This window comes from Passer montanus, unplaced genomic scaffold, assembly GCF_014805655.1.
Source record: "Passer montanus isolate IOZ18808 unplaced genomic scaffold, ASM1480565v1 scaffold39, whole genome shotgun sequence".
Lineage (NCBI taxonomy): Eukaryota > Metazoa > Chordata > Aves > Passeriformes > Passeridae > Passer > Passer montanus.
The window spans coordinates 2,172,348-2,195,586 of record NW_024368707.1 but is presented as its reverse complement, the minus strand read 5'-3'; the positions used below and the strand labels follow the sequence as shown (position 1 = coordinate 2,195,586).

General features: G+C 44.7%; 1 protein-coding gene across 6 annotated transcripts; it reads left to right on the top strand.

Annotated features, from left to right (window-relative positions):
- The first annotated feature begins 7 nt into the window (after positions 1-7).
- Positions 8-22,496, top strand: CCDC191 (coiled-coil domain containing 191). 6 transcript variants are annotated; one of them, XM_039717879.1, is made up of 16 exons: positions 8-128; positions 2,183-2,324; positions 4,627-4,755; positions 6,765-6,943; positions 7,450-7,673; positions 8,471-8,618; positions 10,473-10,663; positions 11,400-11,646; positions 12,970-13,424; positions 13,908-14,002; positions 15,570-15,652; positions 16,698-16,799; positions 17,822-17,965; positions 19,014-19,166; positions 19,554-19,708; positions 21,205-22,496. In XM_039717879.1, the coding sequence occupies exons 1-16, from the start codon at positions 30-32 to the stop codon at positions 21,335-21,337; spliced, it is 2,679 nt and encodes an 892-aa protein (XP_039573813.1). In that variant the 5' UTR covers positions 8-29; the 3' UTR covers positions 21,338-22,496. The 6 variants fall into 6 exon arrangements, with proteins under 6 accessions (XP_039573813.1, XP_039573814.1, XP_039573816.1 ...); XM_039717880.1 differs by lacking the exon at positions 19,014-19,166; XM_039717882.1 differs by lacking the exon at positions 8-128 and having other exon boundaries at positions 2,186-2,324; positions 4,627-4,738; positions 21,205-22,495.
- The last annotated feature ends 743 nt before the right edge of the window (positions 22,497-23,239 follow it).

Sequence of the window (23,239 nt, the reverse complement as noted above, 5' to 3'; positions counted from 1 at the left end):
CCGGGGGCCGGCTCCGCCCTTCCGCTGCCATGGCGCAGAGGGCCGGGCGGCGGGCGGCGGTGCCCGGCGCGGCCATGGCCCTCACGGGGCGGCGGCCGGGGCCGCACCGCGGGCAGCGCCTCCCGCAGGTAACGGGGCACGGCGGGGGCAGCGCCGGGGCCGGGACGCTTCCCTGGGATCCCGCTTCCTTGGATTGCGGGCAGTTAGTGCGGCAGGGTCAGGATCGCGGATGAGGTTGCCCAGGGCCGTGCGGTTTGCCGGCAGGTGGGAAATCTGCGCTGGACTCGAGCGAGAGGCACTGAGGCTGGCATTGTGAAACTCGGATTCAGGAAGAGGCACGGAAAGTTGGAACGCTGTGGTTTTTCGTAGTCCCTGCCGAGGTTTGGGTAGCTTGGAACAATGGGCCAAGGCTGAATAACTTGCACAGTGACATTCAGGATCAGGTTAGATGGGGCTCTGAGTAACCTGAGGTGGTTGAAGATCACAGAATCATTGAGGTTGGAAAAGACCTCTAAGATCATTGAGTCCAGTCCAACCATTATTCCAGCACCACCGTGTTCACCACCAAACCATGATCCCAAGTGCCACATCCACAGGTTGTTTGAACACTTTCAGGGATGGTGACTCAACCTCTCTCCTGGGCAATCTGTTCCAATGCGTGATCTCCCTTTCAGTGAGGAGACTTTTTTCTAATATCCAGTCTAAATATCTCATTACAAAACCTGAAGCTATTCCCCCTTATCCTGTCACTTGTTACAGGATAAGGGGGGAAAGGCCACCACCCACCTGGCTACATCCTCCTTTCAGGTGGTTGTAGAGAGTGACAAGTTCACCCCTGAGCCTCCATTTCTCCATACTAAACAATCCCAGTTCCCCCAGCTGCTCCTCTAGACTCTTCAGTAGCTTTGACTTCTGAATACACACCTCTGTGTCTTTCCTGAATTTAGGGACCTAAAAGTGGACTCAAGGCAGCCTCACCAGTGCTGAGTACAGGGGCACAATACCTGCCCTGGTCCAGCTGGCCAGACTATTGCTGATACAGGCCAGGATGTCATTGGCCTTCATGGCCACCTGAACACACTGCTGGCTCGTGTTCAGCTGCTGCCAGCCAGCCCCCACAGGTCCTTTTCTGCCAGGCAGCTTTTCAGCCACTCTTCCCCCACCCTGTGGTGCTGTATAGGGTTGTTGTGACCCCAGTGTAGGACCTGGCCCTTGACCTTGTTGAACTTCATGCAATTGGCCTCAGCCCATCAATCCAGCCTGTCCAGACCCTTCTGCAGAGCTTTCCTGCTTTCAAGTAGAGCAACATTTCCATCCAACTTGGTGTTATCAAAGATGTCCCTCCTCATGCCAGGGAGGCTGCACTATATTGACCTGTAAAGGTACCCTTCTAATCCAAACTCTGTGAAGAATAAGGTGTTTTGTTGCTATGCATAAAAGACAACATAAAAAAAACTTGGTTTGGAGGTTGAGGAGTGCTGCAGGTTTTTTGGGCAAGTAATACATGAGATTTACCCCAAAGCACCATGTCCTGCACCTGCAACCACCAGACATCAGAGAAAATGAATTCTAGTGTGAGGTTACATTTGTTTTGCTTCCTTGGGCACACCCACCCACATACATACTCCCAACCTTCAGCCTGCTTCTTGTGGCAGGTAGGAGTGTGTATCTGCTTCCTCAGGCAGTATCCTGGGCCTCCGGCAGCAGCACAGAGGGAAGGAGTTCAGAAATCTGAACTGTCTGTGGCACAGGTGTCACTTGTGAAAACACAGTGACACATCAGGACCATTAACATTTCAGAAAGATGAATACGGGACAGGAATTCTCTCAGCCTGGCTATGACAAAAAGGTGATACCAAATTCCATAGTTGCTGGTTGCTGGGCACTAGCTCAGCAAGTCTCCATCCAGCCCCCAGGGGCTGGGTGTTTCTCTTCTCTCTGTTCTCCAGTCTCTGTGTTTGGCACTAATTGCCATATGAGTGTTTATTGCCTAATGACTTCTAAGCCCAGTTTATGCAAACAAGCAGTTGTAGAAATGCATTTCAAAAACAATCTATTACTTTATAACAGCCATGCTTTTACGTTACATTCCCACTGATGTTTGCTCTCTGGAGGGAAAACGTGGATATAGGAAATGTAAAACTTAATATCCTTAGAAATGTTTTCCTTTCTTTAATTTAAGAGAGTGGACCGAGCCTCTGAGTATGCTGTCTCTGAAGCTTTTTCCCTTCAAAAGTCAAGGTGTCCGCAGAGGCCTTGGGGTCCTGTGACAAGTTTGGAAACTGCAGAACGGCTGCAAGTTCATCGTGAGGCCTGTGAGGAAGGTGAGATAAAATTCTGCTTGCCACAAGATGCCTAAAATGAATTGTTCTTAATCCAGCTTCGTGGATCTGACCTGAACAGGGTCTTGCAAAGCTTGAGTTCACAAGAAACAGTTGATAGTAAGATGTCTTTCATCTAATGGAGAAAGGCATAAGAAGGATCAATTGCTGGAGTTCAAGGCAGGTCTTAAATGGCATACCTGAGAGAAGGATAAACTCTCTTATCTCCTGGAGATACCAGGTCAAGACAAGGATAAGAACTGCCCTTGAAGATACACTGTATGGTCAAAACCAAGGTAGTGTGTTACAGGAAACCAGGTGAAATCACCTGACATATTTATGATAGCAGATTAGTTGTGGAAATTGAGTCACTCTGTGTAAATTTCACATCTATGAATAACAATGTGGTTTTGTTTTGATTCCCATGCAAAATTTTCCTCACTAATTACCTTAATAAATATTTCCTTTGTAAAGCCTGCAGCCAAAAGTGCTTGCTGAAGTTTGAAAGTAAAGCTGTGGTAGGTTTAAAAAACAAAAAGGAGGCAAATTATCACCTATCAGTGCTAGAAATATGTCTGCAATGTAAAAAGAGGATAGGAGACAGTATTTTAAAAACTGAGTTAACAATTCTTTTAAGAATCAAAAGTCAGCATTACAGAACAAGATGATGACACAACTTAAGAGCATCCATTTCAATCCAGGAAGTTAGCTTTTTCACTTGTAATTATCAAGGGTTCAGCTAACAGCATGGAATACACTTACTTGCTTACAGTGCCTTGTCTGAATGCATTATGCAGCCAATGGGTCCAAAGGAGCTGTCTTTGCTGTGGTGAAAAACCTTGTCTTTTCTTTTGGTGGAAGGGTTGCTTGTTTTCCTCATGCTTCTTTATTATTTTTGTTTGCCCTTTTCTGCTAGGATTTTCCTTTTTATAGCTACCAGTCCCTCAGAATTGTTCCTAACTCAACTGAAATTCTTTGACCTGGAATCCATTATTACAATACTTAATTGTAGTAACTACACAAAGCCCACTTTGTAAAGAGAAGTGCCAGAAGACTTTAGTTACGAGAAGATCACAAATCCCAGTGAAAAAAGTAACCCTTCCCCAAGTGGCAAGTTGTTTTCTACTCTTCTTTCGGTTATCAGATATATTTCCCTGTTCCTGATCTGGCTGGAGAGATTATGAAAGAGAATAAAAGTGATTTGAAGGACAAAAAACATTAGATTTATGTTTTCTTCAAAAAACTCACCATTTTCAAAGAAAGTTTGAAAAGGCTTATTGCCTTAGCAATACCAGGGAGCATCTTCACGTGTGTGTTAGGAGTGGATATGGGGAGCAGCTGCTTGCTCCTGTCCATTGACTGTATGTCTTACACTGTGTCATGACTCCTGCTGGAGTGGCTGCTGGGATCCCAGCTCTTTGTCCATCCTCACTGCAGATGGCTGAGGATGGCTCTGCTTCTCATGGGTCTGCTCCTGATGCCTTGCAGTTTACAGCCCTGTGTCCTGCTTCAGGAGCAGCTTGGCCACCCACGCAGCAAGGCCATCTGGTTTGTTGAGGCAGCAGACACATGAACTGACCTTGCTTTTGAGAAGAAACTCTGGAAAAGGATTTTTTTTTTTCATACTTCCACAGAAAAGAATGGAGATGCAAACAGTCCATTGAAGGACTTCATACCCAGTTCTTCATTAGGCATTTGAACTCATTGAGGAGTACCACATCCATCATGGGTGCATTCCTGTAGCAGTCTTAACCCTGAGTTCCAGGTGAAGTTTGCCACCTGACAGATTTGTAATTAGACTCACCAGTTGTTTCTGTGGTACTTGCAAAGGGTTAACCTGTACACACAAAGCAAAAGTTTGTCCAGACAGTAGTTCTTTTGAATTTAGCATATGACAGCGTTGCCTGCACACGTGGAAACCGTCTCAGTGTCTGCAAGTGCAGTGGTAAAACATATGAAAGCTATCTAAATTATTAATTACATCATGTGAATTCCATCTCCTTGATAAATGCTAGAAAATAATCACAAGTGATCTAAATGCCTGCAGAATCGTAGTAAAAATGAGATGGAGAAGAATTAATTTCTGATATACATGACAGAAAAAGTTTGCCACCTTCTTTTCTTGTTCTTTTACAGGTCAAGAATCTAAGAACAGAACTATTAGCTTTATTCCATTTCTTGTTGCAGATCAGGTTTCAGTCATTCCTAGCATGTGATATAACTATCCCAGACTACTGCTAGTTTACACTTAGCCATATGGGTTTTTTTAAGCAAGTAAAGTCATCAGTCTCTTTCTTCATGGTAGCTCAGGAGCTGCTCAGTAACTGGATGAAGTCCCAACTGCAACTGGAGCTGAGCGATGGAGAAGAGGGGGTTGACTCTGTCCTTCAGGAAGAGCCTTCTGCAGCCCCTCCAAAGTATGAGCACTTTGACGGTGAGAGCACTGCAAAGCAGGTCCTGGTTTCCTCTCTGAGGCTGTGCTGGGGAAGGAGGTCAGGTGTTGATGCAGGCCCCCAGCCAGGTGCAGCGGCTGCTGGCCTCGAAGGGGAAAGATGATCGTCCCTTTGGGACGTCCCTGCTAGCTGCGGCCAGCACCACCAGCAGCACTGGGGCGCTCTCCCGATCCAGGTCCAATCAGGAGGGCGCCTAAGGCTTTCACCTTAGTGGACGAGGATTCGCAATGAGAGGGCTGCTACCCAACAGGCGGGAAGAGACGGACTCCAGCTGCAGTATAGTCTACATTTATTGACTCCAGGAAAACTGACAGCTGAAGACCCCAATGGATGAAGTCCCAACTGCAACTGGAGCTGAGCGATGGAGAAGAGGGGGTTGACTCTGTCCTTCAGGAAGAGCCTTCTGCAGCCCCTCCAAAGTATGAGCACTTTGACGGTGAGAGCACTGCAAAGCAGGTCCTGGTTTCCTCTCTGAGGCTGTGCTGGGGAAGGAGGTCAGGTGTTGATGCAGGCCCCCAGCCAGGTGCAGCGGCTGCTGGCCTCGAAGGGGAAAGATGATCGTCCCTTTGGGACGTCCCTGCTAGCTGCGGCCAGCACCACCAGCAGCACTGGGGCGCTCTCCCGATCCAGGTCCGATCAGGAGGGCGCCTAAGGCTTTTGCCTTAGTGGACGAGGATTCACAATGAGAGGGCTGCTACCCAACAGGCGGGAAGAGACGGACTCCAGCTGCAGTATAGTCTACATTTATTGACTCCAGGAAAACTGACCGCTGAAGACCCCAAACTGGGTTCTGACACTAGCTTATAAAGAGGGGAGGGTACAGAAGTGGAGTTTGGTCTTCAGCCAATTCACAGGAAGGTGGGAGTGAGGAGAGGGTGATGGACATAGTGGGATAACCAATAGGGAAAAGCCTGGGGAGGGGCCCTGGCCTCTGAACCAATCACTCGATGCCCTGACTGGAAGATTCTAGATGGAAGGGACAGGCCACCGAGTGATGGACAGGGCACCAGGGAGGGACTAAGGAACGGATACATGGGTTGCCAATGCTAAGAGGGAGTGGAAAACTGGATTGACAGGCGAGCAAGGAGAGGGAGAACCAGGGCAGAACCATTACAAATAAAGGGGTACATGGAACAAACCAATTTACAACTTAACCAAGTTAAAGTATAAGAAACACACCGCAACAGCCAGGTAATAATTAGCATTGACTCCATGATTCCAAAAGGCTGATGATCAATCCCTTTATTCTACTATACTATATTATACTATACTTATTAAGAACCCTTACAGACGTTCCGATACCATTTTGACCCAATTGGTCAGTCCCCCCAAAACACCATCCAGTGTCAAGAAATCTCCTTTTGGTAAACAATCTCCATCACACATTCCACATGTCCACAACAACAGGTGCACCAAGTGGAGATAAGAATTGTTTCTCATTCTTTTCTCTGATCTTCTCACAGCCTTTCCCAGGAAAATGCCTGGGGAAGTCATCTGTTGCTCTCTGTGGCCAGAGAGCTGCTGCCACAGTCAGGACTTATGTCTGAAAGGTAACAGTTGTTTTGAGGCCAGGACAGTGGACTCAGTAGAAACAAGACTAATTGTGATGATTTTGTCCCCCAGGTCTTTACAGCATCTTGCTGTAGGGCTGCATAAATAAGCATTCAATGTCTCCCTTTCTAAAAGAGAATTTATTTTTCTTTTGTGAACAAGTATTTTTAAGGCCTGTCAAGTTTATACAGCCATTTGAGATGCTCAGATGCAAGACAGTAAAAAATGGATGAAACATTGTTACTGCTCTAGCATGTTCAGTGGGAGATTGATTAAGACTCTGGGGATAAATGGAGTGTAGTCAGTGTGTCTGTGTTCATCAGAAATGCATTCACAGTCTGGGAAGTGATCCCTTTAATTACATTAGGCTTTGTGATCTGAGACAGAAGGGTTTATTCATTTCAGACTAGCCTGAGATAATCTGAATTTCTCATTTCAGACTTGTGCAGCTATCTGGAATGTGAAATGGAAAGTTCCTCTGTCCAGAAATACCTCCAGCATCTTTTGCAGAGTGAAGCTGTGAACTGTGGGATAGCGAAACGTCTTAGACTTGAAGAGATCAAGGAAAAAAACAAACTTACAGATCCACGAATAATCATGGAGCTCAGACACAAGCAGGTGAGCAGGCAAGACAGCTCAGTTAAAAGGAATAAAGTGGATTATAGGATTAGAGTAAATGCTAAGTGATATCTCCCTGGTATTCTCTCAGAGCCTGCAATAATCTCTGACTTGGAAGCAACTATCCAAAGATACTCTTCCACAGTTCAGCTGAAACTTTACTGCATTTCCATGTGCACATCAGCCATTCAGCAGGAGCTTGCACAGTCAGCTTTCACTAAAACTGTTCGGGTTTTCCTCCTTTTTCTGAAGACTGACAGGATGAGCTGCCACAGCTGTCAGTTCTGAGTTTGCTCCCATTAAGGAATATTGATTTAATTTCCCTCTCTCACACGGGGTGTTTTGCTGGTCAAGAGCACAGTCTCTCCAGTCAGCACCTTCTATGGATAAGGTTTCTTGCTTAATGTGAAAGGTGGATTGTGACCCACCCTGGCACTGTACAGTGAACTTCAAATTTATCAGCCTTTGATGTTTGCTTTGACTTTTGCCAATTTTCTCCTGCCCAGGTGAAAGAAAACCGAATGAGGCATCAGAAGGCTTTAGAGCTTCAGAGACAAGAAGAGTCCCTGAAGAAAGCAATTCTGTCTGAGGCCCGGCTCCAAGCACAGGAGGAGGACAGAAGGAAGGCCCTGCAGGCTAAGAAGGAGGAAGAGGAGATCCAGAGGGAAATAGTGAAGCTGAGAAAGGAAATGGCTGAGAAGAAGTACACCGTGGCAAAAGTTTGGCGAATGTAAGGAAGTGCGGGGGGTGTGGAGAGCTGAAAACCATTTTAAGGTCTTTTTGTTAAATATAAGACATTGGTGATCCCTAAAAAACAGCTGTTGCTGACTTTGAACTCTCCCAAAACCTTTAACTCCTCTGTTACCAACATCAGTGGCAGAGTTTTTCATGAGTGAGGAGGTGTGCTAAAGATAGTGCTATCCTCCCCTTACCATTATTACAGTATATGCACTGAATCACAAAGTAGCAGTGTGTTTTCACCACTGTGCATTCTCTCCATCAACTGTGTGGCTACATCCAGTTTTGATAGCATCCATCTTGTTAGCATTCTGTGTACTAGCCGGCACACAGAAAAAAGTAAAAGGAAAAAGTCTGTGTTGAATGTCTAACCCTTGCAATACTTTCCCTTCTATGAGAGAATAAAGAACATTCTTGGCTGAGAATTCTGCAGCGACATTATTTTTTTCTTCTACTGAGCTTGGATTGTCACAGAGACGTCCCTTTTAGGATGCCATTTATTTACTTAAGCAGCCCTGAAATTCTAAATCATCTTATACAAATACTTTAATGAAATATTTACTGTAATAATTTACTGTTTTCTTCTGCCTTCTATATTTAGGAAATGCACTGGACTGTTTAATCTCTGGGATCCCAAACTATTACAGAGGTGGTTTTTAAGAAGGCCGAGTTAAAATAATCAGCAAATTTCTAAGCTGCAGAGATGGTTCTCTTACAGTTGGCCAAAAAGAGAAGGTGTTAGATTGTATATCATGATATATTAGATCTGTGTGTTTGTTCACTTTGCAGGGAGGGGAAGAGACAGGAAAAAACTCAGAAGCTGTCAATGCAGGAGGTGTCTGCTGTGTCACCACCCCTAAAGAGAGAAGAGCAAGGAGAGGAGAAACAGAGGAAGATTCAGGAGTTGCTACGCAGGATTCACACCAGTAAGCAGAGAGTGAGCATCACCTTTTTTATCTGAGACTCTGAGCTACCTGCCCTTGACTACCATTTGCAAGTAAAAAGTCCTGGTTATACAGAATTTTTTACTTTCTGAAAGACTTCCCGATACCAGGAAAGTAGGAAAGCAGGGCCAAAAGTGTCTTATAAGACTAGGAGCAAGAAATCCTGAGGTGCTGACCCCACTGGGCCTGTGCTTCAAGTGTATTCAGGGGAACATTTCACTTAGAATTGTGGAAAAGACATGGCTCTCAAGACAGATGAGACCATAAAGGCTTCTGCAATTGAGAAATAAGGAGACATACAGAGGAGAAAGTGAAGTGAGATTTATTTTCCCTCAAGGAAGGAAATAAAAGGGGAAAGTGGCAGAAAAAAAAAGGCCAGAGAAGCCCTTATTGTATGCATGGGAAGACATTTTAAAGATTGGCTTGCACACTAGTTCAGGAATGGGGAAAGGAAAGAGAAATGCTGCAGCCTGGGATAAATTTTGAGCAGTGGCTCTGAGAGTTGATGCATGCCAACACATCGACAGTAACAGGTTCCTCAAGGATCCCTTCCACTGGGTGCAGTAGGATATTCTGTGTTCTGCAATCGCGCTTTTGATGCAAACAAACTTAAATAATTCCTAGTAGGAACCCCTTTGTTTCACCTTCATTATTCTGATACCATGGTCAGCTCTGGGTTAAATGTGTATCAAATATTCACAACCAAAGAGTGATCTTTTAGTACTGAATAAATTCAGCAGTCTCAGCAAAGGAAATAAATTTCCTGAGTGCAGGTATGAATGCCATCCATCCCACAATGTTTTTAATTAATAGAACAGTCATCATCATTGATGTCTATATATCTGCATCTAGGGGGTTTTTTTCAGCAGAAGAATCCTCTAGATTTTATGGTGATTCTCCTCACAGCTCAGTCCATCTGCCCATCTGCTGGATTTGGGCATGGCTGCTATTTAGCAGTACACAGCCTCTCTCCAGCACAGTCTAAGCTGTAAAGATAAGCCTGAATGAAAACACAGAACAATTCAAGATTGGCATAATGTAAGAAGACGCAGTTTGGCTGAGCTAAGCAATAGTGACATTTTGATTACTTTCCTGAAGCAGAAAGAAACAGCTAATGCATTGACTTTTTGTAAGTCTCCATTTGAAGATTTCAGCAAGAGGGGAATGCAATTAACACAAGGCACTAAGACAAAAGGGCGACAGCAGAGTCCTGTAAGTTGACCCACTTGGAGGATCAAAAGGAACAGTGTCTGCAATGACAGGACTAGAATTATGGGGTAGATTAGACAGCAAATTGCTGCTCTGTACAATGTAAATTACTCCCAAAGGCAGCAAGTCTAATTACACAATAGGGGAAAGGTTTGGCTTCGTGCTGGAATGAGGATGAGCTGAGGCCATGTCATAAATTCACTCTGGGAAGTGTCTTGATTTTGTCTAAGTTAAAAATTCTTTTTTTTTTTTTTAAGCACCAGTTATTCACAGATGTGTTCTTACCTGTAGCATCTTAGACATTTTCTAGACTTGAAAATATTTTCCCCATCTCTAGAAATTTTATGTTCCTCACCCATTTCATTCCTTTATACTTGGTGAACTAAGTGCATTTCACTCCAAAGCATATCCAGAGCCCCTTGATATGATGTGTCTTTCTAGACCCTTTCTGCTTTTTGTAGAAGACCTGCACATGCTCTGCAATACTTTTTTTTAAATCTTTGAGCTACTTGTTGAAAATGAGGATTCTAAAAAGAATCTCAAAAAGGAAAGCCAGAATAGACAAAGGGCAGAAAGGATCAGTATTTGTGTGACAGGCTGTATCTTGCTCATTGGTTTTTTGAAACTCTCCCATGCAGTGCTTGCAGCAACATTTCTCTGCTTGGCTGAAAGTCATTCTGGAGCATAGAATTAAAATGGAAAAAGCCAGAGCCCTTGCTGACTGGAGATGCCAACTGAAGGCCTTGCGAGCTTGGAGAAACTATACTTGGGCCCAGAAAGTAGAGCAGGAGACAGAACAATTGGAAGTTCATCTCCAAGATCAAAACAGGTAGTGACCCTTTACTGTGGAATTCCTCCTATTGCAGCCGTACTTGGGCAGAGCAGTGATCAGGGACTGTAAAAGGAGCTTGTCAGTTATCCAGAAGGAGGGAAACAGCAGCTTTTTGAGAAAATTGCAACATTGCCTGCAGTCTGCCAGAGGCATTGTGGCACAGATGAAAAGGAGGACAGATATAAACAAGAGCTTTAGCACTTTTCAACAAGCCTGTGTCTCAGTCTCTGTAGGTATCTTTCCTAGAAAACTCACCCTGCCTTGCTCTGGACTCCAGAAAATATGAGTTGCCCAATTTATTCCTGATTAATGTATTTGCTGTTTCAGTAGATGCTGTTTCAGTAGAGATGATTTTGGCCAGTGCCTTTCATTAAGGAGGCTGTTGGATGAATTCCCTATCATCCAGAGAAAACACTTCCCTTTGCAGGTGTCTGGCAGGCTACAGTGGTGAGACACTATCACTTCCCCATATGCAGCTGGCCAGGGAACATGATACCTCTTTTGCAGCTGTCCTGCATCCCAGAGATGCCACAGGAAATTGCAAAGTGTGAACTACTGAAACTTAATGCAGAATAGCAGGCATCCTTTCTGCCTCCCACTCCTCCTTGGAGGAGTTCTGTACAACTTCAGAGGGCCTTCAGAGTTAAGCAGCAAAAAGACTCAGGAAGTGATGTGGCTTTGTGCCTGGGCAGAAGCCTCACTTCTGCCATGACACAAATGCTTTCTCATTCAGGAAAACCCAACTGGCTGTGGAGCACAACAAGCGGCGCCTCCTGTGCTGCTGCTTTCTGGCCTGGCAACACTGGAGCCGAGCGGAGATGGAAAAGCGAGAGCTGCAGATGAAGAGGGAGCAGACAAAGAGAAAGATGCAACAGCTGCTGGAGGCTGTATTGCTGGGGACAGGTAGGGACAGGCCACTGGAGGTTAACAAGCCTGGGACAGCAGAAGTAAACCATCATCAAGATTTACAGCAAGACAAGGTAAATCCTTCTCATGCAGTTTTGCCTATTGGCATAGCAGTACTCTTAGAAAGTACTTTATGCAGTCTGAAATAAAGAATACATTGTCCCAGAGGAAAGCTTCTTTCCCAGGATGACCCCCAAATACCTGCCTGCAACTGTTCAGGAGAGAAATCTAAAAATTAGAGGCAAATGTGAAGGACAATGGATGAGTTTTAAAAATAATCTCTAGTGCTGCCAAAGAACAACCCTTCATGTAACTCTGAGTGGCGATGAGCATCCCGCCCCCAGATCACTTCTACTGAGAGATTAGTTACATCTTTGATGCTAGCTTAGACTTAAAAAAATAACTTGACTGCATGACAAGAGATATTTTTCATGCCAATGCAGCTTTCCTGCTTTTAACTATGGGGGAAAAAAATGTTGTCACTGGCTGTTTCAGGATAATGCACATCACAGGGAGGTAAGAGAGGAGAATCAGAGGTTGGTTCCTTAAATTGTCATTTGTCAGGTTGGATCCCCACCTTCCCTTCTGTCTATAAAACCTGTACCACATCAGTGCTCTAATGTCAGTATTAGAGCTCAGACACATATATTACAGGTCAAGCTTTCTGTTTGCTTAAGTGTAAGCAAATGCTGATTTCTTTCAGTGCTTATACTATCCTAGTAGGTCCGTATTTTTTTTCTGCTTCCCTGGTAAAATTTGTGCTCAAGGAATGGGACTGAATTTAGGGTTTGACCTAGGAATCAGAAAGCAAACCTTATAGCTGATGCCTCCTCAGAGAATGACCGTGTGTCAGAAAGGTGCAACCTCATTCCCCATTGTGTACCTGTTTTGTAGTAACATTTATCAAAGCTGGAAAAGAGGCATGATGAAGCAGGACCTTGTAGAGTTCTCTTCCATTTAAAAGGGGACTGTTCAGTAGGTCAGCTGTGTAGATCACTTCAACAACTGTATTAAATTTTCTTCTCCATCTGAGCTCTGAGCAGGGACAACACAGTCCAAAAGGGAGTGTCCTAATTCCCGAGAAATGAGCTGTCCTCAGATGTGCTCCCTAACAAAATAGTCAGGATGTATTCCTGCTAAAGCTCTTGTCTAATCAGGATTTCTTCCTCCTGCTGAAATGGTACACAGCTTCTTAAGAGTTCTTTCCCCCAGCCTCCATTTTGTGCATAATGGGGCCCCTCTGGCCTGACTGGATAAGGATTGCATAGCTGAGATTACCCTACTTCTCAGGCATCTCACTAGATTTGCATTTAAAAAACACTATGCAGGAAGGGCAGAAGAGTGTTTAGTTTTAATCAATGCCAATTTTTCCTCATTTCTTTTTGTTTTTCCCCTAGCCAACTGAAGCTTGTCTCATACAGAAAGAGCCTGAGGAGACCAGAGACCAGGCTTGTTGGGATATTGTTCACACATCTCATTTCTGCAGAAACCCCAAATTTGCCTGGGAGATTACCATTAAACATGCAGCTCTGAGTGCCCAGGACCAGGCTATGTACAGGAATCAAATAGCCACAGTCCTCCAGCAGTTTCAGGCACCCTGTCCAAAGACATCTCCTGCTTATGGTAGTCGTTTTGAGCACCGTCACGCCTTCCAGCAACGTGTGATTGAGGAGCAGAGGCAGCAGCTTCAGAAACAGCACGAGCTGATCCTTAAACTGCAGGAAAATCAGAAGCTGAGCAGAGATAAAGAAGAGGGAGCACAAGCTATGGCTGTAACCCAGATGTTTAACTGTTCTGTTTCTCAAACCACGGAGAAAAAAGAATCCAGATTCAAGAAAACAACCCCTTTGAGGTATATGTCCTCCATAAAGCAGGGTCACTTAGTGATCATGTCTCATTCCCAGTCAAGTTGAGCCAGAATTTGCCAGGCACATTTCAGTCATGCTAGTGCTATCTGGTCTTCCTCTCAGCTGTGACTTAGCCTCAAAGGAGTTATGCAGTTCTCTGTCCTTCTCCCTCCCTGCACTGGCTCAACATCAGGTGATCCATGCAGGATCTACTTAGAAACAGCAACACCAGTGTCACCCATAGTAGCAGCAGGGATCTGTTTAGTTACGAAAAAAAAAGAGCATCATCCTCTATTATTTCAGACCATGGAGGAGCCCTGGAACTCTGTTTCTTTGCAAGGGTGCATCATCAGTCCCATTGCAAGCAAAAGAAAGGTGTATCAGGGATAATGCGGCACAATGGAGAACAGAAACTACAAGGCCATAGGTGGTAGGTGTGAAACATAGTTTGACCACATTCACTGAAGAATTTCCTTTTTCTTTCATAGCCCTCCTGATTCTCATGGGCCAGAAAACACAAAGGCAGCAATGCAAGGCAGGAGGCCTTCCAGCCGGCTGACCTCACCTCATCCCATACTGAAAGGTATTGTTCTAAATAGACAGATAGCAAACACCATTCCAGACCACTTTTCTCAATAGCTTGTATGGAAGTGTCTGTCTTTGCCTCAACTTTGCTCGTTGATGATATGGTGCAAGTAAAATTCTGCACTTCCTTACGCAGTTCTGTGAGAGGAGAGGGTGAGTGATTTTCCTGTCTGAGTCAAGCATCTGTAAAACCTGGGACGCTGCAAATCCCTCATGCCCACACTTAGTACACTGTTGTGGCAGTTGTTGCAACACCTGTGGTTGTCTCTGCTGTGACAAGACTCAGAGAAGCTGTACAGGGGTTTTTGCCATCAATCTCATTCCTTTCATTATGCATCCAAGTAACACTTAAACTAGCCAGTCTTTTTGATCCAATTTTGACAGAGGTGTTGAGATTTCAGAGGTAATTAAGTGCCTAGCCAAGGTTTTGTGAGACAACAGTAGCCAGGCTGGGGAAGGAACTCCAGATTCCTGCCTTTTGTAAGATATCTACCCTTCTCTGGCCACACTGGCACACAATAAACATGCAACATAGCCTTTTCATCAGTAAACTACAATCAATGTTATATCCCTACGTCAAATTCTTCTGTATCAATGCAGGCTAATGACAGTCTGCATGAAAGGTTGTCTGGAATATAATCATTGTGATGTTTCAATAGTTTGGGATCAGCAGACCTTTTTGGCTATGACAGTTGGGCATTAATAGTTGTCTTTCACTACCTGTGTTCATCTCCAATGCTACCTAGTCCAAGCCATTGTTCACCCTGATTTGCCTGAACTCTGTACACCTTAGAGACAGAAAACATATTTTTCAGAGCATTCAAGTAGTTGTGTTTAAAGATCCCAAAAAAATTCAGTGAAGAAGTTATCACTGAATAGTTTTCCCTTGGCCGAGAGTCCTAGGACAGCTGAGAGGAGAAAAGAATCTCAGGAAATATACTGTGGTCAAAACATTTCAATGCTTCCCAGTTATTGACTGCTCCAGCTTGTGCTTTGTTTGCAACTGCAGAGGAAGCAAGCACAGGTTCCAAACTCCTCTGTGTGTTCTGTGTGTAACCTTTGCTGATGGCCAGCAAGATCACTCCATTGCAATTCATCTTCCAAAAGAAGCACTAAGCAGTAGTTTCTTACTAGTGGGACCAAGTACCTATATGTCCCTGTGACAGTGATGCTGTTGTGAAATTGCTTTTAAATAAGCAGTTAGAGCTTACTGGAGACATCAGAGCAATTGTTCCTAAATCATGTGCCCTGAGCTTCAGGCAAGGCAGGGAGGGACAAACCCTCAGAGCACCGTTCTTTCATAACTGAGCCTTGTGGTTGTGACTGTCAACCAAGGAGGGTGGAGAGAGTGGAATTGCTATGGTCCTGAGTCATCTCACAAATGTTCTAGGTCCCTGGTTCATGACACTGCCAGCTGCAAGGGGCAGCATGATGCAAGTCCCTTTGTGCTGGCATTGCCAGGGCAATGGGGGCCTGGCTTAGAGTGGTGCATCCTTGTTTACCAAACTTCTGCCATTACACCATAGCTCATTTCCACTAAGCCTTTATGTTCTTTGTTTCTGTAGGGATGGAGGAGAGAGCAATTCAGCGGGCAGAACAGAAGAAGAAAACAGAAGAAGCCAAACAACGAAAAGCAGAGGAAAAATTGGTAAGGGAAGCGGAAAATGAAATAAAGAGTCTTTCACATCGTTCCAGTTACAAGAAATGCTGATTTAACACCAGAGTCAGGGACTGAGAAAAGGCCCTTTATCTAAAGCAGGAGTTTTATGACTTGTGAGAAAGCAAACATCCATCACACATCAAAAGAAGTAATTACTGCTGTTTTTGCAGCACCAGCCCTCCTGTATCATAGACAGACACTTCATCTTGAAGTTGCACTTCTAGAAACAGCCTCCTTTACCACCCCCCAACACTTTTTTTTCACACCTACCCCATGACTGTAGCTTGTCTTTCCTGAGAATGGTAAGGGTGGAAGTGCACACAGGGATCCACTTGATGGGACCTGGCAGTGGTGGGGTTCCCCTCCCTGTCTTTCCTCTCTGGTCATATGCAGCTTGAGGACATGCAGTCTCACCTAGTAAAAATCTGCATCTTTCTGGCAAATCTCTGTTGAAGAGGGAAGATACTGACAATGTTTGTATAGTTAATGTCCAAATTCTGTGATACACATCCAACAGAAGAGCCTTCTTCAAGTCAGGGTATTAAACTGTTACTGAAAATATTGCTAGTAAATTGCATTAGGATTAGAAAGTGTGATCTTCAGTGTCTGGGAAAAGAAATGTTTGGGTACCTGTAATGCTGCTTTGCATATGGAAATGAAACTTGAGAGCAGAGCCTAGGGATTCAGAACTGACTTCAGTAATCAAGTTGACCAAATGACTTGGTGTATGGTTTACATTTTTTTCGAGGAAGAGTGGACAAATACTATAACTCAGGGCAAAGAGTACATGTACATACATAGAAAGACAGATAAATAGATATGTATGTATCTAGGTAGTAAAAAGGACAGTCCCGCCTCCCCGTCCCCTCCACAGTTCACTCTTGAGCACAGATTGTGTCTAGTATGTGAAACTTCACCTGCTGAAGTTTCAGGTGCTGGTCAGTATTAGAGGAATACTAGGAAAGTTTAAAAATCTGTGTTCACGGAAAAGGTCATATGAAACAAATTGCATTGCACCTTTCTCCATTTCAAGGCCCAGCTGAAAGCTGAAGAGGAAGCACGACAGAGGAAGGAAGCCGAGGAAAAGGAAGCACAGCGGGAAAAACGCCAGGAAGACAGAAGGCAGCAGAAGCTGGTGACCAAATGCCTCACCTGTTTCTTCCCATTTAGCAGGGATAGGGAAGAAGATCCAATACCAACTGGTACTCAGTCAGCAGCCAGAGTAATGTGAACTGAAGTTCTTCATTGGTAGAGCAGAGTTCCACAGCACAGCACCCACAATACAGACTCACAGACTGCCCTCTTTCTGGCAGTGTGAGGGGAAGGGCTGTGTCCCAAATGTGCGATGAAGTATATGCTGTCTGTCTCCTCAGCAGGACTAGAGGTGCCAGCTGCTGGACATTCTCTGCTGAAATACAGCCACATAAGCCCCTCATAGTGGCAGCATGTTCAGTCTACTCTCAGATTCCTTCCACTCTTGTCACCCCTCCAGAGTACACAGTGATACCAGTCACAAACACATGATTCAGAAGTAAACGAGCCTGACAGTTATATCAAGGGCACCTTTTCCTCTTGGTGCTAACCTAGGAATAGCTGCACTTCATTATTATTAGTTTGAAATTAGTTGTCCTAATAACCCAAATAGCACATTTGAAATCCTACAGGATTTCAACCAACAACTACTGTTCTGCTTGGATTGAGTGTTTTAGAACATGTGACCTTCATTCCTGAGTATCAAGCAAAAGTAGTGTTACACAGTTATGAAATACCCACATCCCTCCCCTGCTGTTTAGGCTAGATTAAGTGCTATGGTCCATGCATAAACTCAGAATCATTTTTGGACATCAAAGAAGGTTCCTGTTACATCAGCGCTTGTGGTAGCCACAGGTAACATGTCTGTTACAGTAACTCCAAACTGCAGTGCTTACACACAGCCCAAGGGAGTGTCCAGGAATACCATCATCTCCCAGGAGAAGACAGATGCTTTAGGACACAGGTTCTACTGCATGGGGTCATGTCTGGTCTGCAGTGCTAATGATGATGCAGATTCAATTCCTGTCAAGTCAGAATCTCCAGCTCAAATATGATAATCTGTTGCCATTGCTTAATGTCCTCTTCATCCTGAGGGAATTAAAACTACTGCTTTTTCTATTGCAGAAAGAACTGGAGAAGCAGAGAAGGCTGGAGAAAGAGCAGCAGCTCCAGAAAAAGGCTAGAGATCACTATGAGAAGGTCCTTCTCAGAAAGCTGGGAATAGCACCATGGAAAAGGCTGAGGGAGCAAGCCAAGGAAAACCTAGTGGTAAGTGCTGAGGGTAAAGGAAATGACTGGTGCCATAGGAGGAAGAGAAAAAGTAGATGCAGCACTTAGCAAAAGCCTTAATAGGCTTTTAAGCCAGGTAGAGATGGAAAAAGCAAAATTCTCCCTCATATTATTTTTTAAATGAGCCCATCTGACAATAATCATGAAAAGCCATTAAAAACCTGCAGGGATGGCATCCTCATTTATAGCTGATTAAACAGAAAAAAAAATTTAAAAAAAATTAAAGTCATATGACATGCACCTGCCAGTTTTCTTACTCCACAGCAAAGCTTATCAGTGAGATACCGCCAAGCAACTTTAGCTGCAGGACTTAACCCCAGCCTATCATCAGGGCTTTTCACTCTCTAGGAAGTTGCTGGTACAGAGTTGGCCACTGCTAGTGGCAGGACACTACAGGTGATAATCCAACAATCTGTTCTATCCTGGCCCTATTCTGAGCGTAGAACAGCAAGTGGCAGCTTCCGAGACCTTGATGCAGGAGTATTGCTAAAGAAACATTTCTGCACGTGACTTGAGTCAGCATCCCTTATCAGGGAGAGACTGATAACACTCAGCTGTACCTTGAAGATTCCAGCCAGAGCCCAGGGCTAAGTTGGAAAGCTTCCATTTAAGTCACTGGAACTGGAGCTACTCACAGTACTTGACCAAATGCACACAGGCCTCCAGCTGGGAAGAAGTAGATGGATACAAGCTGTATGTCCCCCCAACTGGTCAGCATTATGGACAGGCTTGGACTAAGCTGTTGCAGGCCATGCTTCTGCCCCATTCACAATCAGTTAAACTGAGCATCTCATTCAAAAGGGCATTCTCTACAAGTGATGCAGCAGTGGCCTGGTAGAGAGACTGGTCTTGTTCCTTATGGTGACCCCTCTTTGTGGGATCTTCTAAATTATTCCAGCTGTCAGAAATCTGGATTTGGCCCAAAAAAGCTGAGATGATTTTCTAGTGCACCCAATTTTCTGTGGCTTTAGACTTAGGTAGTCACCAGTTCAGGTAACCAGCTGCTGTCTCTGCTGTCTTCACTCAGGTGGCACAAAGGCACCACAGCTTGGGCCTGCAGAGGAAATGCCTGATGAATTGGCTGCAGGATGCCCAGCAGAGTCTCAGGGAGAAGATGTCTTGGGCTGAGGACTTCTATTCCCATATGTTATTGAGATGGGGCTTCAGGAACTGGCTAAAGGTTGGCCTGTACCACAGTGGAGAAATGATACCAAGAGAGTTGGCTGCTGCCACAATTTCCCATAGACATAGTGCCAATTCACTCACCTGTAGCACAACCTTTGCCAAGTTACGCTATCTCCCCATTCCAGCAACATTATTCTCTTTTTCAAAGACCTTCTCTGAGCTTCTCACTCTCCATCACACTCTTCCACACAGAAATTTCTTTTATACTCTGCTCCTTCACCATCTACTGTCTCACCCTGCTCCCTGTTGATTTTCCTCCACTCCTGTACCCACCACCCTTCACTGCTACAGTCTCAGCACTGTTTTATTTATTTGGCCAGAGGCTGGGAGAGAAAAGAAGAAAAAAAGCCATTCTCACCTGTTTCTTTGTCCTCCTCTCCAGTACAAGGATTATCTCTCTGCTCAGGAGGAGAGAGCAAGTACCTTCCATACAGTCTGCCTTGTAAGGAAGTGCTTCTGGGCATGGTTTGATCATATCATGGAGGAAAAAAGGGCCTTATGGGAGAGGCTGAAGATTGCTGCTGAACACAGTAACAAGTGAGTGCATACCCTTACTAGCAGTTCTTTTTACTTTAGTTTAATATATCCTGTAAATTATTTTAGGGGCTACTTTTTAACACGTCAGCTTGTCCCAAGGAACACATGGAACGTGTTCTATACTGCTGGTGTTTTGCTTTTGTGATATGCACAGACAGCATCAGCAGAAGTTTATGCTAAATTTCCATGCAGCCTGGAAAAGAAAGTGTAATGGCACCCTTCACAGGACTTCTAAATCTGAAAAAAAGAGAATACAGTGAAAGCCTAAGTAAGGATAAGAAGCTGAAGCTTTCTAAGCTGATTAGCAGATTTGGCCATGCAGCTTCTGCTAAAAGCTGCCTTAGGAAAATCTTTAAGTATAATTATAGCTAGCCAAATGATTGTGTAGGAATTACATAGTACTTTTTTTTGTCGACAGCAGATGATTTAGTTCCCAAATCCAAAGTTGATAAACTAGAAATCGTACTTAAGGAGTCTTTACATTTATACCATCACCAGCCTGACTTGGCAGCAAAAACTAGAGCAGTCAGTTCTACCAATAATGACTGGAGCTAGACACACCTAGTCCACTCCTTGTCCCATAAAATGCATTCTAGCAGGAAGAAAAAGCTATTATCAAAGTTCAGCAGAAAACAGAAGTCTGTTCACCTACCTCATCATGGAAGCATGGTAGCTGCATGCAGTCATGAATAGGCTGTGCCTGTGCATAGCCTGAACAGGTTCTCCAGCACCTTAGAGTGTGTGTAATTTAATTAAATTCACATCTTATGAGGTAGAGCACACCTGTTCTAGCTTGCTGTGTCAGTAAGGTCTGAATAGTGCATGGTTTAACATTAACAAGCCAGCAAACTGTAGGAACCAGGGGAAAGTCAGAGCCAGGAAGAGACTGGATTCATTCTATATATGACCTCCTATTAGGAGCATAATCAGCTGACTTTCTTCTTTATCTCTTTCTTGACTTGCAAAAGGCAGTTCAGACCTTGCCATAACAAACTCTTCTTTAGACAGGACTGTGGTTCCCTATTGCCCGTGTGGGAACCCAGGGCAAGGGCACCTTTGATGGGGTGATGAAAATCAGGTGAGAATGGGAGCCCGCTGCCTGCCTTCCCAAGGGGTTGGTTTGGACCAAATGAGCCTGCATTTTTCCTAAAGAAACTTCTTTCAGAGGCCCTGTTTATTCTTCAGAAAACCTCTTTCATCTTTAGAGTGCTAAGCAAACACCAGCTAATGAATCCTTTCAGAGAGAAGAGCAGAATTCTTGGTGGAGAGAAATAGAAAAGGGCAATATGTTATTTTTCCTCAGCATGATTGACATTTCAATGAAATGGTCTGCATGTAGATGTTTAACATGTGACAGCCTTGACTAACAACAGAAAGGACAAATCGTCAAGATCTGAATTCCCCCTTCAAACAGAAGTTCACTTTTGATTGCCTGTTATGTCATGTACACATCTGCATGCTGTCACTTTGTTCCTTGTGTCTCTAATTTCTTTCAGGAGACTTACACTGAATGCATTCAAGGCATGGAGGCAGTACCCATTACTGATGAAAAAGGAAAGGGAAAGAGAAGAAAGAAGAAACCAGCTACGCAGGAGAGTAGCTGAAATTCTCCCCAACTTCCAAACATGACAGAAGAGAGTCAGATGAGATAGGAAGGAGACAATAAGACAGTTCAGTTAAGTGCTATCTCCATGCTGACTGAAATGAGTCCAGGGGGAAGGCTTACAAAGTGCAGAGGATCTTGGAGCCAAAGGGAGCTTCCTGTGGCTACTGTTGTTGTAAACAAAGCAGAGATGGAAGCTTATCTGACTGTTTCATGTTGCACTTCATGGACTTACTCCTTTTAAGCCTCTGTAGGTGTGTCTTGGCAGGTGGCTACAAAGCCCAGATAACCAAAGCCTAGCATAGGGTGTCTTTAAGGCCAAGGCCATTTCCGCATGCAGAGCTAGCTGCAGCAATGACATGAATCCTCCTCCATCCAAGGAAGCACAGAACTGAACTGCACCTCTTTTTGCCTACGCAGTAACCTGGTGCTTTTCTGTTGACAGTACTCTGTAGGGTGACAGCTTGTCCAGAGAGCAGACAGACCTGACTGTCAGCTGACCCCTAACTACTAGTTTCTAGCTAACTGTGCCAGGAAAGTTTGGATGGGAGGGGGAAAGGGAAGAGTTTTTTATGCAAACCATAATGATCCAGATCGCATATGGAAAGTCTAAAACCTGGGTTCTTTTGCAGGAGGCTGTCTTGTTTGCCCATTGGCCAGTTCACAAGCACAGTGGTTTGATTTTGGTACCAAGCTGTCATCCCAAATTTATGAGCCTCAGTTGTCATTCAAATACTTCCCAAGCTGTTTAATATTTCAGGGTGTATTGCGCAAGTCTGTCTGGGCTGTTTCACTTGATCCAGTACTTCAAAGAAAGAAAGACAAAACTCCAAGAAAAAGGCAGATTGTAGCTTTTACAGAAGCTAAAGCTGACTTGATCAAAATGGAAGTTTCATACTACTGTTTAACCTTAACCTGCAGCATAATGCAGACACGGTAATGCCATTCAGGTACACTACGTCTTAGTAACAACATAAGGCAGGAAGCTGGAATCATTTCCCTCTCACAGCAAGATAGGCAAAGCTCTCCAAAAGCATTTGGCAGTGCAGGAAGTACTTGAGTAACATCAGAAAGACAACAGTTTACTGTTATCTTGTAACAGATGATTAGTAAAACCCATATGTGCACTGAAAGTTTCCAATAAACCCAAATCTGAAATTAATACAACCAAGCTGTTGGTGCAGATTGTGTCAAGCCAACTGAATAGCACTGGACAAAAGGCCAGAGCCAGGGACTTAGACCAGCATTAAGTGCTGCAGACGAAGTGCCATAGGACAGGGTGGGTGCCCAAGCACAGCAGCACACTCCAGAGCTTCAGCATCAGGAATTTGTCCCTGTGGACACAGGGATGGGGCCAGAAAAAGGACCCTACCCCAAAGGCAGGCTGTCGGTGCAGGTCTGAAGACAGCTGTCACTCGCAGGTGTCAGCCATCCTCTGTAACACCCAAACATTTCCCATCTCCCACAGGCACAGTGCAGACCTGCCCAGCAGCAGGTCAGGCGAGCGCGTTCTCCAAGTGCAGGGAGCTGAAGGTGCCTGCATGGAGCATGGGTGAGCTCAGACCATCTGGCCGCATTAAGAGGCAGATTGTGAAAGGAAGCACACGCTGGGAGAGGCTGGATAACACGTGATGCAGAGAAGAGCAGGGAGCATTTTTTGCAGAGGACAGAGCCAAACAGGCAGGGAGGAGCAGAGCTCCCAAAGTGCAGCCGTGCTTGGTGCTAACAGCAATCCACTTGCTCTTAGGACATTCGTTCCTCTTGGAATTCTCTGCCATGTAGTGCCCAACAAGCTCCTGGAACTCCTGGACCAGCCCTTTTACTCCCATTTTTCTGCTGGAATTTTTCTCTCTGCCAGGGCTTGACAATGAAGACAGCAAGGAAGTCCTTTGGCCCACCCTCCACTTGGATTTACAGTGTAAGGACAA